This window comes from Lissotriton vulgaris, chromosome 2_2, assembly GCF_964263255.1.
Source record: "Lissotriton vulgaris chromosome 2_2, aLisVul1.2, whole genome shotgun sequence".
NCBI lineage: Eukaryota > Metazoa > Chordata > Amphibia > Caudata > Salamandridae > Lissotriton > Lissotriton vulgaris.
Window position 1 is genome coordinate 332,965,253 of NC_141688.1, and position 16,147 is coordinate 332,981,399.

At 50.1% G+C, this 16,147-nt stretch overlaps 1 protein-coding gene across 1 annotated transcript in view; it reads left to right on the top strand.

The window, feature by feature from the left end:
- LOC147729422 (uncharacterized) overlaps positions 1 to 16,147 on the top strand; it is a 285,971-nt gene that overhangs the window by 222,658 nt on the left and 47,166 nt on the right. The window contains 1 exon segment of the mRNA XM_086959845.1: positions 4,757 to 5,315. Within this exon segment, the coding sequence (XP_086815971.1) occupies positions 4,757 to 5,315 (559 nt within the window).

Genomic DNA, 16,147 nt, shown 5'->3' on the forward strand with positions numbered 1-16,147 from the left:
CGCCCCGCACTGCTTCGCAGTGAGAAGCGACAGTCCGTTGACCTAAAAACTACCTTTACAACGCATTTCATTACATCGCATACTACCTTTACGACGCAAACCATTACATTGCATTTAAGGAAAGTATTGGATGGTATGGGGATACAAATTACTGTCCAGGGGGTGCAACAGTAGGGTAAGTGTTGGATAGTGGAGGGGTAAAATTTACTATTCTAACTCCAATGGTATGCGTTGTAATGGTATGCGTTGTAATGCCTGCGTAGTAGTGAGTTGCGATGTAGTATCATGTGTTGTAATGCCTGCGTTGTAGTGACATGCGTTGTAAAGGATGTTGCGATGTAATGCCTGCGTTGTAAGTGTAGTGCGATGTAATGGTTGCGTTGTAAAGGTTGGGCCATGTAGTCTCACAATTATTAAACATCACACACACACACGTCGCACTTCAGAACCCTCCTTGACTCTGCCAAAAATAGACCCAAAAAACTATTCGATCTCATCAAGATTCCTAACCGCTCTCCCGCAACCTCCAAGCTGGAGGATTCTACAAAGAAAGCAGCGGATTTTGCTATATTCTTTGACGAAAAAGTGAAATCCCTTGTGGCTCATGTCGCTCATACTACCCCTCCAGACGAGCGCAAATCCTTAGCTATTTGGCAGAACTTTGACCCCATCTCTGAAGATGCCCTCCTCAAGTGCATCCTCAAAACAAAGCCCTCCAACCATTCTCTTGACCCCATCCCCAGTGCCATTGCCATTGACTTCTATTCCCATTCTCTTCCCTATTGGACCACTCTGGTCAACCTCTCCCTCTGTCAAGGCTCCCTTCCTGTCCCCTTCAAAACTGGGCAGGTCACCCCTCTGCTTAAAAAAACCCACTGCTGATGCGAATGACCTCAACAACTTCCGCCCCATCACTAACCTACCCTTTCTTGCGAAGATCACAGAAAGATGTGTAGCGAAACAACTCTCTCGTCATATCAAGGACAATGATCTTCTTGACAATTGTCAGTCCGGCTTCATCCTAAACTGCAGCACTGAAACAGCCCTGCTGCAAGTGATTGATGACGCGCTGTGGATACTCGATTCGGGGGGGTCCTGTCACGACACTCTCCTCAACACAGAATAGGCATGGAGGGCACTGTGCTTAAATGGTTTGCTTCCTTCCTCTCTGATAGATCCCAAATGATCAAAATAGCGAACAGTCTTTCATCTCCTTTGGCGGTAGGCCAAGATGGTCCTCAAGGCTCTATACTTGCACCCACATTGTTCAATCTCTACCTAGAACCACTGGGAAATCTCCTAAGTAAATCCGGGGTACACTATCATCTCTACGCAGATGACACTCAAATCTACCTCAAGGTTGCCTCCACTCACGATCTCTCCATCCTAAGCTCCACTCTCGACTCCATTCAAAACAGGATGTCAACTCATCAACTGATTCTGAATCCCTCTAAAACTGAATTCCTCCTCCTCTCCTCCTCACTTTCTCCTCCCCAGGTTCAATCATGGATGGATCAGATAAATCTACTTAACAATAAACCCAACATTGTCGACAGCGCAAAATCCCTTGGTGTCTTACTCGAAAAAAAACTCAATCTAATCTCCCACATCAATTCCATTGCAAAGTCTGCTCGATACCAATTGCGCCTTCTTTGGGGCATTCGTCGCTTTTTCCCGGAGCAAGACCTTAAAACCCTGGTGCAATCGCTGGTCCTCTCCAGACTGGACTACTGCAATTCTCTTCTTACTGGCCTCCCCAAATCCCACTTGTCCCCCCTTAGATCTGTTCTCCATTCAGTGACCCTCACACCAGTATGAACTGCATAGTGACCCTCACACCAGTATGACTGCATAGTGACCCTCACACCAGTATGAACTGCATAGTGACCCTCACACCAGTATGATTGCATAGGGACCCTCCCACCAGTATGAACTGCATAGTGACCCTCACGCCAGTATGAACTGCATAGTGACGCTCACACCAGTATGAACTGCACAGTGGCACTCACACCAGCATGAACTGCATATTGACCCTCACACCAGTATGAACTGCATAGTGACCCTCACGCCAGTATGAACTGCATAGTGACGCTCACACCAGTATGAACTGCATAGTGACCCTCACACCAGTATGAACTGCATAGTGACCCTAACACCAGTATGAACTGCATAGTGACCCTCACACCAGTATGAACTGCATAGTGACCCTCACACCAGTATGATTGCATAGGGACCCTCCCACCAGTATGAACTGCATAGTGACCCTCACGCCAGTATGAACTGCATAGTGACGCTCACACCAGTATGAACTGCACAGTGGCACTCACACCAGCATGAACTGCATATTGACCCTCACACCAGTATGAACTGCATAGTGACCCTCACGCCAGTATGAACTGCATAGTGACGCTCACACCAGTATGACTGCATAGTGACCCTCACACCAGTATGAACTGCATAGTGACCCTCACACCAGTATGAACTGCATAGTGACCCTCATACCAGTATGAACTGCATAGTGACCCTCACACCAGTATGAACTGCATAGTGACCCTCACACCAGTATGAACTGCATAGTGACCCTCATACCAGTATGAACTGCATAGTGACCCTCACACCAGTATGACTGCATAGTGACCCTCACACCAGTATGAACTGCATAGTGACACTCACACCAGTATGAACTGCATAGTGACCCTCACACCAGTATAACTGCAGTGACACTCACACCAGTATGAACTGCATAGTGACCCTCACACCAGCATGAACTGCATAGTGACCCTCACACCAGTATAAACTGCAGTGACACTCATTTTTAATTTTTTTTTTATATTTAAAGACCTTTATTGTACAAGACATCATTCACACAGCATATAGCCTACAACTCTCAAGGGCCGGCAGCATAAGATGGTGATCAGATGAAATATCAGTGAGATAACACAGCCATTTAGCCGGCAACCCTGGGGTCCGGCGGCGTAGTATAGTATGAACATGCAGACATCTTGTAATACACAGCACGTCTAGTAAGCAGGCCTGTGTTTTTTTTGTGTGTGTTGTTTTAGATGTTTTAATGCATCTGTACCGTATGGGCAATAGTCCATGTCCATTGTGAGAGCCAGCTAGTAGTTACCTCTGTAAATCACTGCGTGGACAGGCGATAGGGGAACTGGAAATTGCTCATCCGAGATGCCACTATGATGGTTACAGTTATATAATGGTATAGCTCACTACGATAAGGGAGTAGTCTCATGTGGCCGGCGGCGTCAGGCAGAGACCGTCATTGCTGAGGTCTATGTGTCTGGCGACCTGCCGTGTGTGGAACCTTCCAGTGACGGTAATGCAGGTATAAATGTCTGTGGCAAGAAACTTCGCCCAGGCTCGGTCGTCCGGTTCCGAAAGGTACCTGTCTCAGTTGTGTCCCGCAGACCGTGCGTGCTGGGGGTCGCGTCATGTCACTACAGCGGGGTTGTGTAGCGTTAACAGGGACATGGTGTCCAGCAGCACAGCTATAGCATGTGTAATGTCTTTGTCAACAATAATAGAAGGCCTGGTCTGGGAACGTGACCAATAAGTGAACAAATACATGAACCAGAACAGTGGGGGGATAGCAAAAGAAAAAGAGAGGGAAAGCGAAAGCGCCAGTCAGTGCGCTAGGGGGGGGATGTTGCAGCCGTAGTAGGGGGGTCAGCGGACCCGGGGCGGGATGTGGCGGGACAGCGGCGTGGGTGTGTGGGGGTCTGATCCGGGGCCCATGGATAATATCGCCAGAGTGCAGTCAGGTCAGTGGCCACATTCCGGGGGCATGGCCAGGGCTTGGCGTGTGGGAAGCGTGACAGGCCTAAAAGAAGAAGTCAGTGTGTCTTCGTCAACTGAGCGTTAAGAGCGTGAATGTGGGTGCGGTATGATTCCAGCATGTGCGGTGTCATGGGATGGTAGGAGCTATAGTGGCGGCTTGGGTATGGCGTTGACCAGGGGAGTGGGGGTTGGGGGGGGAAGGCAGCAAGTGTAGCGGCGCCCCGCAGTGCTTTGTGTCAATGCAGTAGTTTTGGGTCATGTCATCTCAAATTATCCCCTGTTCCAGACAGGCTTGGTGGAAGGACTTAAGGAGATCATCCCAGAGTTGCACAATGGGGAATTTCAGGAGGCCCGCTGTTTCCTCCCGGAGGAGTACCGTGCTTTCTGCCCGCACCCAATTAATGAAGGATGTGTGCCAGTGCCGGATGTGTGGGGGGGCGCTGGCTTTCCAGTGTTTGGTAAGTAAGCGTTTAGCTGTGATCAGACCCATATACCAGAACCTTGTCAGTACTTTGTTCAGTTTCGTGTGTTTGTAGAGCCCCAGGATACAGGCCTCCCATGTTCGCGGCACGTGTTCGTCGGTGCATTGCGTGAGTAATGTTGTGACTTGAAAAAAGGGAGGGCGGTTGGGCACTGGCTTGTTATTGGACAGTTGTGCGAGTGTAGCGTGCCACGGAGGTATCACCTAGTCGAACATCAGGTGTGATTATCCGTGTAGAAAGAAGCGTTCCCTTTAACTTGGGAGCGACCCTCTGGGCGCTGCTATATCGGATCGACGCTGCGATCTGTTTCTTGATTTAAATCATGTAAGATCAATAAATAATCAGTTCATCAATTTTCCATCATTATTTGATTTATTACTTCAATTTCCAATGTTGAAATTCACATTGTGAAGCATATCCTGATCATAAATCCATATAGATATATAGAGCTTTTCCCAATGCATTTCGTTGCATCCAAGATATATGCATTAATAAATGAGGAATCCACCTCCATCACTAATAAGAAAAGTAAAGAAAGTAACATTAAACAGCTACTTTACCTCACCAAACGTGAGGTAAACCAACAGCTTCATGCCAGTACATTGATCCGGTATCACCGGGCACAGAGGATTCCAAGAGGACTACGAGTACCACTTAAACCACTTTTATGCAAAAACAATCAAAAGTTTATAGAACGCTGGTATGCTATACTAAACAAGTGCTCGCTTGATTTAATTTTGCTCATAATTGAGGAGCTGTCTAAAGTGATTGAAGAACTTAATAAAGAGATTTCAGTAACGAAGGAAGAACTACAAAAGATGCTGGACGAAGAAGATTGGTCACAGACCATTAAGGACATCAACCAAGAACTTGAGAAGTACACAGAAGAAATCAACGAGCGAAAGGTTAGAAAATTCAAAAGAGACACCATAGACTATAGGCTGGGGGAGGTGTACTCCTGGGCTGAGGTGTATGCCAGGAGACGCCAGAACAGACCACAAACTAACACTACGGAGACAGAAACGTCATCATCAGAAGGTGAAAACAGACCCACACAACAGAGAGAATCTCAATCACGTGACAATGTTCAACCTAATACTCAGGTTTCTTTTTTAGAAGAAGGTCCGTCAGACCCCGGAGACCCCGGAGGGGCAAAAGAAAGAGGACAACCAATACCGGTTCCAAAGGTCCCAGCACAACAGAACAGAACCAACAAGAGGAAGAAATAAACAAGCAACTTGTCATCAACATCTCCTCACACCAATTGTCCAACAGTGAAATAAAAGTGCTAGAAAAAGGGACATCTTTTGTCCCCACTCACAACACTGACAAATTGGAATTGAACGTCAGCCTGTATAAGTTTATGCGAAATTTAAGACTTAGGCATTTTTTCGAAGTGATAGTTGACACTGAGGAAACCAAAGAACCTGATTCACAACTTAAACATTTGAGACCCAAAAATAGCTTTCACGCTCCACTGAGTCAAAAAGTTCAAATGAATCGTTCAAAGGCACAGTACCATGTTTCAATTGCAACAACTGCCATGCAATCATCAAGGGAAATACTATCAATCATCCACGGCAAGGAAACCCTATACATCTCAAAGTAACGGCAACTTGCGACAGCATGAACCTTATATACCTCCTCAAATGCCCATGCGGCCTGCTATATGTGGGCAAAACAACTAGGAAGATAAAGACCCGTTTGACAGAACATAAAAGCAATATAAGAACAAAAAATGAAAAATCACCCATTGCTGTTCATTTCAATGAGAAAAGACATAACATTTCACAATTAAAATTCTTGGTGCTTGAAATGATCACCACCATTGGAAATCAAGATGTGAACAGAAAACTCTTACAAAGAAAAAATCAATGGATTTTTAGGTTGGACTCTTTAAAGCCTCATGGGCTCAATGAACGCTTGGACCTCTCGTGTTATTTATGAACAATAACAACACTGACACCTTTATAACCACAGTGACTACATTTATTCTAATATGTTTTATTGTCATGAAATGATGTTGTTTTTACACTTTATGATTCGTTTTGGTGTTAATCGATAAGTTTTTGCGAGTTAGACGGTACCCGGGAGTATATTACGGAACTGGGTGGGCCATTCAAGCAGAACACTCTGTTCCAACATGGCCGAACTCATTTGCCACCCAAACTGTAGTCCGACTTCACTTTTTAGTCACCTGAAAGGAAGGTCGTCTTCACTTTTTTAAAACACCATGATGTATTAACAGCGACGGGTTAGTCCCGCGTTTGTTCACTTTGAGAGTACAACGCACGTACCTTCACATTAGCTGTAAGTTGACAACATTGTGATTAGAGTGGGGATTAACAACAGGTTATGCTGATATGTAAGACTCATTTGAGAGTGAGAAATTTCTACACGCTAACTCGAAGGGACCGTTTGGTTCATTTCAGTTACTATGCAACTCCTATCTTGTTTTATATGTGACGCATTTGGTCTTTTGTTTACGAAATCGCACTATGCTCACGTTAGGGGCGATAACGGGTTCTAGATTTTGAGTTTTAATTTAGAGTTAATTAATTGTTTCCGAGTACGATTTTCATTTAGTAACAGTCATGTGTGAAGAATGTACTGCATGCTTATCTGTAATTGAACAGGTAGAATGATGGACCCTCATTTATATGTATTATTTCTACAGATTCCCCTGATGAAGTACCTATCATAGGTACGAAATGCACTGGGAAAAGCTCTATATATTTATATGGATTTATGATCAGGATATGCTTCACGATGTGAATTTCAACATTGGAAATTGAAGTAATAAATCAAGTAGTGTTGTGACCTCATCCCAGTATGTTTGAATGCTAGAACATTGCCAGAGCATATGAAGGATATCCGCTCCTATCAGGGAACATCGCTGACAGGCAGTGTCGGCGACTGAGAAGTATCTGTTAATCTTCTCGGGTGTGAGATAGGCTCGGTGCAAGATGTAAAATTGGATGATCTTGAAGCGGGGGTTCCGTGGGATGTTAGTCGGTCCAGCCAGCACCATCGCCCACTCCTTGTCAGTCCAGTCCCTTCCTCTGTCGGCTGCCCACTTCTCCCTTAGCTGCAAGGTGGATGGTTGCGTATGGGTTAGTAGGGCCTGCGCCAGCCAATGTATTATGTGGGAGCCATTGCCCATGACATGCAAATACTGCATGAAGTGATGCATCGGCAACTCCTCAGACATATCGCCCCAGGTGGTGGTCAGTGTATATATGAGGGACGCGTGTAATAGAAATTTCCCCGCCGGGAGGTCCGTGCTCGCGGCAAGGTCCACAAAAGAAAGTAGTGCCCCGTCAGCGTAGAGATCTCCCAGCGTTTCCACTCCTGCCTGCGTCCAGCTGGCTAGTAGGGCCTCTGTCAGTGCTCCTGTTGCCCCGGGAGTGCCCAGTAGAGGGAGTGTCGGAGCATATGGCTTTGTTGCCCGTGTGAGCCGTAGACATCGAAGGAAGCACCTGCGCGCCACTGCCAGGTTCAATTGAGAAGGACAGCGGGAGTGGGTCAGAGGATGGAACAATGTGCAAACCTGCATCTGGGTCCAAGTGGTGGTATCCGTGGCAGTGTCGCCCAGGCTTTTACCGCAAAGCCATCCCGACACCCATTGTAACTGCGCCGCCAGGTAGTACAGCTCTATGTTGGGAACTGCCAGGCCTCCCGATTCAGTGGTCATGTATAGTTTCGTCAGTGCCACGCGAGGTCGGCCCGCGTTCCAGACGAGACCGCGAAGTAGGACTTCCAGTTCCCGAAACACTTTGTTGGGGACATACGTCGGAATGTTGGTGAAATAGTACAATAACCTTGGTAGGATTATCATCTTAGCTAGCGCCACTCGACTAGGCACATTCAGGGGCAGGGTCTTCCAGAAGCCGATTTGGGCACGAATAGAAGCGATCGCCCGCATCAGATTTCCCTCCAGGACGTTTGTTGGCTTCAGGTAAATGTGGATTCCCAGATAGCGGAATGTAGTGGGGTACCATTGCAGCCTCTCGCCGCCAAGGCGGATATCGCCTTCAGGCGTGCCCGGGCTGAAGGAGTAGGCTCCCGACTTGGACCAGTTGACTCGCAATCCCGACATATCCTCGAAGGTTCGGAAAATGTCAGCTAGAGATCTTGGGACATTGGTCAAATCCTTTACACATAGTAGCAGGCCATCCGCGTATAGTGATATCACATGAATTCCATCCGCCAGCGGGATTCCCCACTCATCTCCCTGCATCCGGAGAATTGTAGCCAGGGGTTCCATGGCCAAGGAGAACAGCAGGGGGGACAGGGGGCAGCCCTGTCTGGTACCCCTTCGTACACGGATGGCGTCGGAGAGCAATTTGCCGGTGCGGAATCGAACCATAGGTCTGTGATAGAGCAAGTCAACCATGTTCTCTTAGCCGTCTCCTAGTTTGAATTTTTCCATTACCGCCTTCAGGTACGGCCACTCCACAGAATCAAACGCTTTCTTGAGGTCCAACACTAGACACCCCGCTCACGGCCAGCGTCGAACGGAGTATTCCTGTAAACGGACCAGGCGACGGATGTTATAAGAGGTGTGTCGCACTGGGACTAAGCCGTTCTGGTCGTGGTGCACCAGGAGTGGGACCAGGGGAGCCAGTCACCAGGCTAGCGTGGAGGCAAGTATCTTATAGTCCGTGTTCAGGAGGGCCAGGGGGCGATAAGAGCCCACTCGCGTGCCATCCCTGCCAGGTTTAGGTATGGATATCAGGTTGGCTTCATTAAGCGTGGGAGGGAGAGAGGAGTCTTCCGCAGCCGCAACGTACACCTTCAGGAGTTCTGGAATGAGAATGTGTCCGAACCAGCCTTGTAGAATTCGGCCGGTAACCCGTCAGGACCGGGGGACTTGCCATTGGATAGGTTAAAGATGGCTTCACGGAGCTCCTCCGGTGAGAGCGAGGCCCCAAGCTCGTCTTGTTGTGCAGTGGTCAGATGCGGCATCGGAAGGGGGGAAAGATACTCCGCTATGTCGGGGTTTGGGTCGTGGAGTCGAGAGCGATATAGAGCGTCGTAGTGGGTCGTGAACGCTTCATGAATGTGGTGCTGTGAGTACAGTAGCCCCCTCCCGTCTACATGTATCGCCGCCGCCGGGGCTGCACGATCCTCCTGCGAGATCAGCCAGGCCAATAATTTGCCAGGCCTATCGCTCAGGTGGTGTGTTCGTGCCGAGTGGGCGGCGTAATTGATATTGCGTAGCCTTTCTAAGAGGCGTGTATGTTCCGCCTGAGCTTCCGCCAGCGGGCCATCAGTGCCATTGATTGCGTCTTGTTTCCGACCGAGCAGGCTGGTCTTTAGTCGTGTTAGGTCACCCTCTAATTGTCTCCGCATGTGCCCTTGTGTACCCAGGCAATGCCTGTGAATCACGGCTTTAAAGGCGTCCCATTCAATCTGGGGGTAGGAAGCTGTGTCAGAATTGTCCTCAAAATATTGGGCCGTTTGCTTGAGAAGTGAATCGCGGAAAGCCGCATCTAGCAACAGCGCCGGCTGGAGCCGTCAGGTGGGGATGGGGGAGTGTGGGCGTTCCCAAGCGACGGTGGGGAAGTGTGGGTTATGGTCCGAGTGTGTGCGGCCCATGTATCGCGTGTCAGTAACAAGCGGGAGGAGTTCAGCGGTCACCATGAATCTGTCCAGGCGCACGTGCAGGTCGTGCGCACCTGAGTAATAGGAGTATACTTTTGTCGTGGGGTTGTGAGTCCGCCAAGCATCGTGGAGATTCCACTGCGTGGCCCAGTTGAGTAGCGTCCTCATGGCACTGTGCGTCGGCGCGCCAGCTTAGGGCGGGGAGGAGCGGTCCATTGTCGCATCTAATATGCAATTATAGTCACCCCCCAGTATCCACTGGATTGCATGCCAGGTCGCCATTGTCGTGGAGAGGTGTGTGAGGAAACCGCCCTGGTCAGTGTTTGGGGAGTATATGGAGGCCAACACCATCTGCTGCCCATCTAGCCTACCCTGGGCCACCACATATCTGCCTTCAGGGTCTATATGTGTATCCGTGACCGCCCAGGGCGTCCCAGGACGGACCCACAGGAGAGCACCATGCGCAAAGGAGGAGTATTCCATGGCATGAAGCTGCCCACGCCACCTGCGATGTAACGCACGTACCTCTGCCTTGTTCAAATGTGTTTCTTGGAGCAGTGCTATATGTATCTTATGACGTTTTAGATAGGAGTAAATCTGGTATCGTCTTGCCGGTGTGTGCATGCCCCTGACATTCCAGGTGCAGATCTGGATTTCAGCCATAATGACCGCTTGTGAATAACCCGCACTTGCCAGCCATGCCCAGACCTTCAGGTGAAACTCTCCCCAGGTCCTCCGATCCCATCCCCGCCCCCAGACCACCTCCAGCTGCTAATACAGTATGCATTGACCCCTTTGGGTGCATATGGGTAGGGAAGAAAGGGGACACATAAAGCCAAGAAAAGGCAACATAATAATAAATGCCAAAAGGTCAGCTGCACAACATGCCTCCGTCCAAACACTCAAGTGAGCTAAAGTGAACTATACAGTTCTAGGGGGTATTAATTGATTGGTACAGCAAAATACAGGTTGACAAAGTTGTCCATGGAGCGAATGTCGCCTCTCCTGGGCCGAAGAGGAGAGGCCGTGGCTGACAGGCAGGCCCAGGTGTCCGCCCGCCCAAAGCGTTGGAAAGGAGTCTGTCCAATGTCAGATGGCGAAGGGAGAGTTCGCAAGGTGCCCTTGCCTCCAGAGGGGTCAGAGCATGGGCCGTTGGTGTGTATGGAGACACCAGTGCGAAGGCGGCCCCGCCGAGGCAAAAGGCAGGGCTGTGTGTACATAGCAAAATGTTATTCACTGCGTCTCGCCGCCACTCGATTACTCGGGGCTGGGGAATCTTCACATCAGTCAGGTCTGCAAGTCGCTCACCTCAGGGCGAGCCAGAGCCGCATCAGCACAGCCGCGCCGGCCCTGCGCCGCGGGGAGGGAAGCTCCGGGGTCCCTCTCAGCCGAGAAGGTCTACTGTTTGCGGCGTGACGCTTGGGGGATCCGTAGACTGTTGGGAGTCCGGTATCCCGATGATCGCCTCATCGTCACTCGGAAACGTGGTCGGTCTGGCGTTAGGAGCAAAGGATGGAGTTGGGGAGCTGCTGATCTCTGTGACTTTGCGTAGCGCATCACGTTGCTCCTGTAGAATCAGGTCCGCTGGCGGAGAGTGGGTCGGTGTCTCCTGTGTGCGGGGGGTGTGGACGTTCCGCGCCTACGGCGCCACCTCGACCCTCGTGCGCGTGATACTGTGGTGGACCCCTGCGCTCTTCTAGGCGCTTCAGCCATTCTTCCATCCAACCAGGCCTCAACATCCTCAGGGCTAGTTAAGAAGTGTGTTTTATCCTGCGCCACCACCCTTAGCTTGGTGGGGAAGAGTAGCGAGTATTTGAGGTCCGCCTGTCGCAGCCGCCGCTTAACCGCTAGGAAGGAATGTCGTTGTCTATGCACCTGCACAGTATAACCGGGGAAAAACATCACTGTGGTGTTGTCTATCTGGATGTCGCCAAACTTCCTGGATTCCCGCAGGATCGTGTTGCGGTCTCTGTAGTTGAGGACACGAAAAATTAGAGGTCTAGGGTTGGAGCCAGGAGGGAGGGGTCTCGTGGGTACTCGGTGTGCACGTTCCACTACAAAGTGGGGTGATAGTGTGCCCTCCGGCAGCAGGTCTCGTAGCCAGTCTTCCACTCGTCGAGTGGGATCCACCCCTTCCCATTTTTCCGGGATGCCTATTAGCCGGATGTTGTTTCTTCGTGCCAGTCCTTCCGCGTCCTCAGCACGTTCCTCCAAAAATTCCACCCGGTTGAGCAGGTCTTGCATATGTTTGTCTGCTTGGCTTACTGTGGGCTCCAGTGACGCCACCGCGCCCTCCAAGGTTGTAGTGCGGTGTTGTAGCTTCTTATTATCCGCCTTGAGGTGGGTCAAGTCAACTGCCACGCTGTCAATCTTGGTCTCCAGGGAGGTGCGAGTCTGCTGAAGGGATTCTTCCAGTCGCTCCATGACGGCCAGCACATTGTCCAGTTTCAATGTCACCTGCTCCACATCCATCCTGGTCCTCGATTTGAGCAGTTTCCCCTTCGTCGATGCGCCTCCGGTTCCGGTCCGTGTTTTCAACCCCCCCAGACATGGGCCAGGTGTGGCGATTATGCAGGTCCTGTGGACAAGAGGGGCAGTCCCAAATGCAGTCTTCCGGGAGGTCTGTATCTTCAAGCACAGTCCGGGCTTAAAGAGGCGGCAGCAGCTGTGTCCCCACACAGTCCGCGTGGTTTCGTGTCTGCTGGATCTGCGCCAACACCGGCGTCCACCAGCGAGTGTACAGATGAGCAGGGCAGGCAACGAGGGCACCTCGCAGAGGCTGAGAGGGGTTTCCCAAAGCGCACCTCCAGACGTCAGTCACACAAGTGTCCAATGGGCCGGTATCTTCAGATGCGGGTCGGGCGTACAGTGATGTGAGCCATAGTAGTACCAGGCAGCCTTCGTGTCTCATGATCCAGCACCTACGGCCACCCGGGGATGTGGAGCGGGACAGGGCAGGCGATGAGGGTGTACCGCAAAGACACTGGCGAGTCTATATGGTTGTGTGGCAGCTGGTGTGGGTAGAATGTTCTGCATCACCCGGGAGTAAGGCGTTCGGGCAGATGTGTGGAGCGGCGCTACCCTGAGAGGGCTGCTTCTTCGCCTTCCAATAGTCCATCCTCAGGGGCTCCGTTGTCGCAAGATCTAGGGCTCCGTTCCTGCAGGGCTCCGCTCAGCATGTCATCTCCTTGGGCACAGCGCGGCGTGTTCTGTTAAGGCCAGCTGGATACTACCTCACACCAGTATGACTGCATAGTGTCCTTACCACCAGTAAGACTGCATAGTGTCCTTACCACCAGTATGACTGCATAGTGACCCTCACACCAGTATGAACTGCATAGTGACCCTCACACCAGTATGAACTGCATAGAGCCCCTCACACCAGTATGAACTGCATAGTGACCCTCACACCAGTATGAACTGCATAGTGTGTGAACTGCATAGTGACCCTCACACCAGTATGAACTGCATAGAGCCCCTCACACCAGTATGAACTGCATAGAGCCCCTCACACCAGTATGAACTGCATAGTGACCCTCACACCAGTATGAACTGCATAGTGTGTGAACTGCATAGTGACCCTCACACCAGTATGAACTGCATAGAGCCCCTCACACCAGTATGAACTGCATAGAGCCCCTCACACCAGTATGAACTGCATAGAGCCCCTCACACCAGTATGAACTGCATGGTGTGTGAACTGCATAGTGACCCTCACACCAGTATGAACTGCATAGAGCCCCTCTCACCAGTATGAACTGCATAGTGACCCTCACACCAGTATGAACTGCATAGAGCCCCTCACACCAGTATGAACTGCATAGTGACCCTCACACCAGTATGAACTGCATAGTGTGTGAACTGCATAGTGACCCTCACACCAGTATGAACTGCATAGAGCCCCTCACACCAGTATGAACTGCATAGAGCCCCTCTCACCAGTATGAACTGCATAGAGCCCCTCACACCAGTATGAACTGCCTAGTGTGTGAACTGCATAGTGACCCTCACACCAGTATGAACTGCATACTGACCCTCACACCAGTATGAACTGCATAGAGCCCCTCACACCAGTATGAACTGCATAGTGACCCTCACACCAGTATGAACTGCATAGTGTGTGAACTGCATAGTGACCCTCACACCAGTATGAACTGCATAGAGCCCCTCACACCAGTATGAACTGCATAGTGACCCTCACACCAGTATGAACTGCATAGAGCCCCTCACACCAGTATGAACTGCATAGTGACCCTCACACCAGTATGAACTGCATAGTGTGTGAACTGCATAGTGACCCTCACACCAGTATGAACTGCATAGAGCCCCTCACACCAGTATGAACTGCATAGAGCCCCTCTCCCCAGTATGAACTGCATAGTGACCCTCACACCAGTACAAACTGCATAGTGTGTGAACTGCATAGTGACCCTCACACCAGTATGAACTGCATAGAGCCCCTCACACCAGTATGAACTGCATAGAGCCCCTCACACCAGTATGAACTGCATAATGACCCTCACACCAGTATGAACTGCATAGTGTGTGAACTGCATAGTGACCCTCACACCAGTATGAACTGCATAAAGCCCCTCACACCAGTATGAACTGCATAGAGCCCCTCACACCAGTATGAACTGCATAGTGACCCTCACACCAGTATGAACTGCATAGTGTGTGAACTGCATAGTGACCCTCACACCAGTATGAACTGCATAGAGCCCCTCTCACCAGTATGAACTGCATAGAGCCCCTCACACCAGTATGAACTGCATAGTGTGTGAACTGCATAGTGACCCTCACACCAGTATGAACTGCATAGTGACCCTCACACCAGTATGAACTGCATAGAGCCCCTCACACCAGTATGAACTGCATATTGTGTGAACTGCATAGTGACCCTCACACCAGTATGAACTGCATAGAGCCCCTCACACCAGTATGAACTGCATAGAGCCCCTCACACCAGTATGAACTGCATAGAGCCCCTCACACCAGTATGAACTGCATAGTGTGTGAACTGCATAGTGACCCTCACACCAGTATGAACTGCATAGTGACCCTCACACCAGTATGAACTGCATTGAGCCCCTCACACCAGTATGAACTGCATAGAGCCCCTCACACCAGTATGAACTGAATAGAGCCCATCACACCAGTATGAACTGCATAGTGACCCTCACACCAGTATGAACTGCATAGTGTGTGAACTGCATAGTGACCCTCACACCAGTATGAACTGCATAGTGACCCTCACACCAGTATGAACTGCATAGTGTGTGAACTGCATAGTGACCCTCACACCAGTATGAACTGCATAGTGACCCTCACACCAGTATGAACTGCATAGAGCCCCTCACACCAGTATGAACTGCATAGAGCCCCTTACATCAGTATGAACTGCATAGAGCCCCTCACACCAGTATGAACTGCATAGAGCCCCTCACACCAGTATGAACTGCATAGAGCCCCTCTCACCAGTATGAACTGCAGTGACCCTCACACCAGTATGAACTGCATAGAGCCCCTCACACCAGTATGAACTGCATAGTGACCCTCACACCAGTATGAACTGCATAGTGTGTGAACTGCATAGTGACCCTCACACCAGTATGAACTGCATAGAGCCCCTCACACCAGTATGAACTGCACAGTGACCCTCACACCAGTATGAACTGCATAGAGCCCCTCACACCAGTGTGACTGCATAGTGACCCTCTCACCAGTATGAACTGCATAGAGCCCCTCACACCGGTATACACCCGTTACAACGCATCTTTTACTCCGCACTACCATTACAACGCGACTTTTACTCCGCATACCATTACAACGCATTGCGCTGGGGGGCGCTCTAGGATAGGGAATAAGTATAATTTACTATCCAACACCTTCCCTAGGGTCCACGGGGACTGGAGTTAGAATAGTAAATTATACTTACCACTATCCAGCACCCCAAAGCGCTATGCGTTGTAATGGTATGCGTTGTAAAAGTCGTGTTGTAACGGTATGCGGAGTAAAAGTATGCGGAGTAACATGGTACATCCCCTCACACCAGTATGAACTGCATAGTGTGTGAACTGCATAGTGACCCTCACACCAGTATGAACTGCATAGAGCCCCTCACACCAGTATGAACTGCATAGAGCCCCTCTCCCCAGTATGAACTGCATAGTGACCCTCACACCAGTACAAACTGCATAGTGTGTGAACTGCATAGTGACCCTCACACCAGTATGAACTGCATAGAGCCCCTCACACCAGTA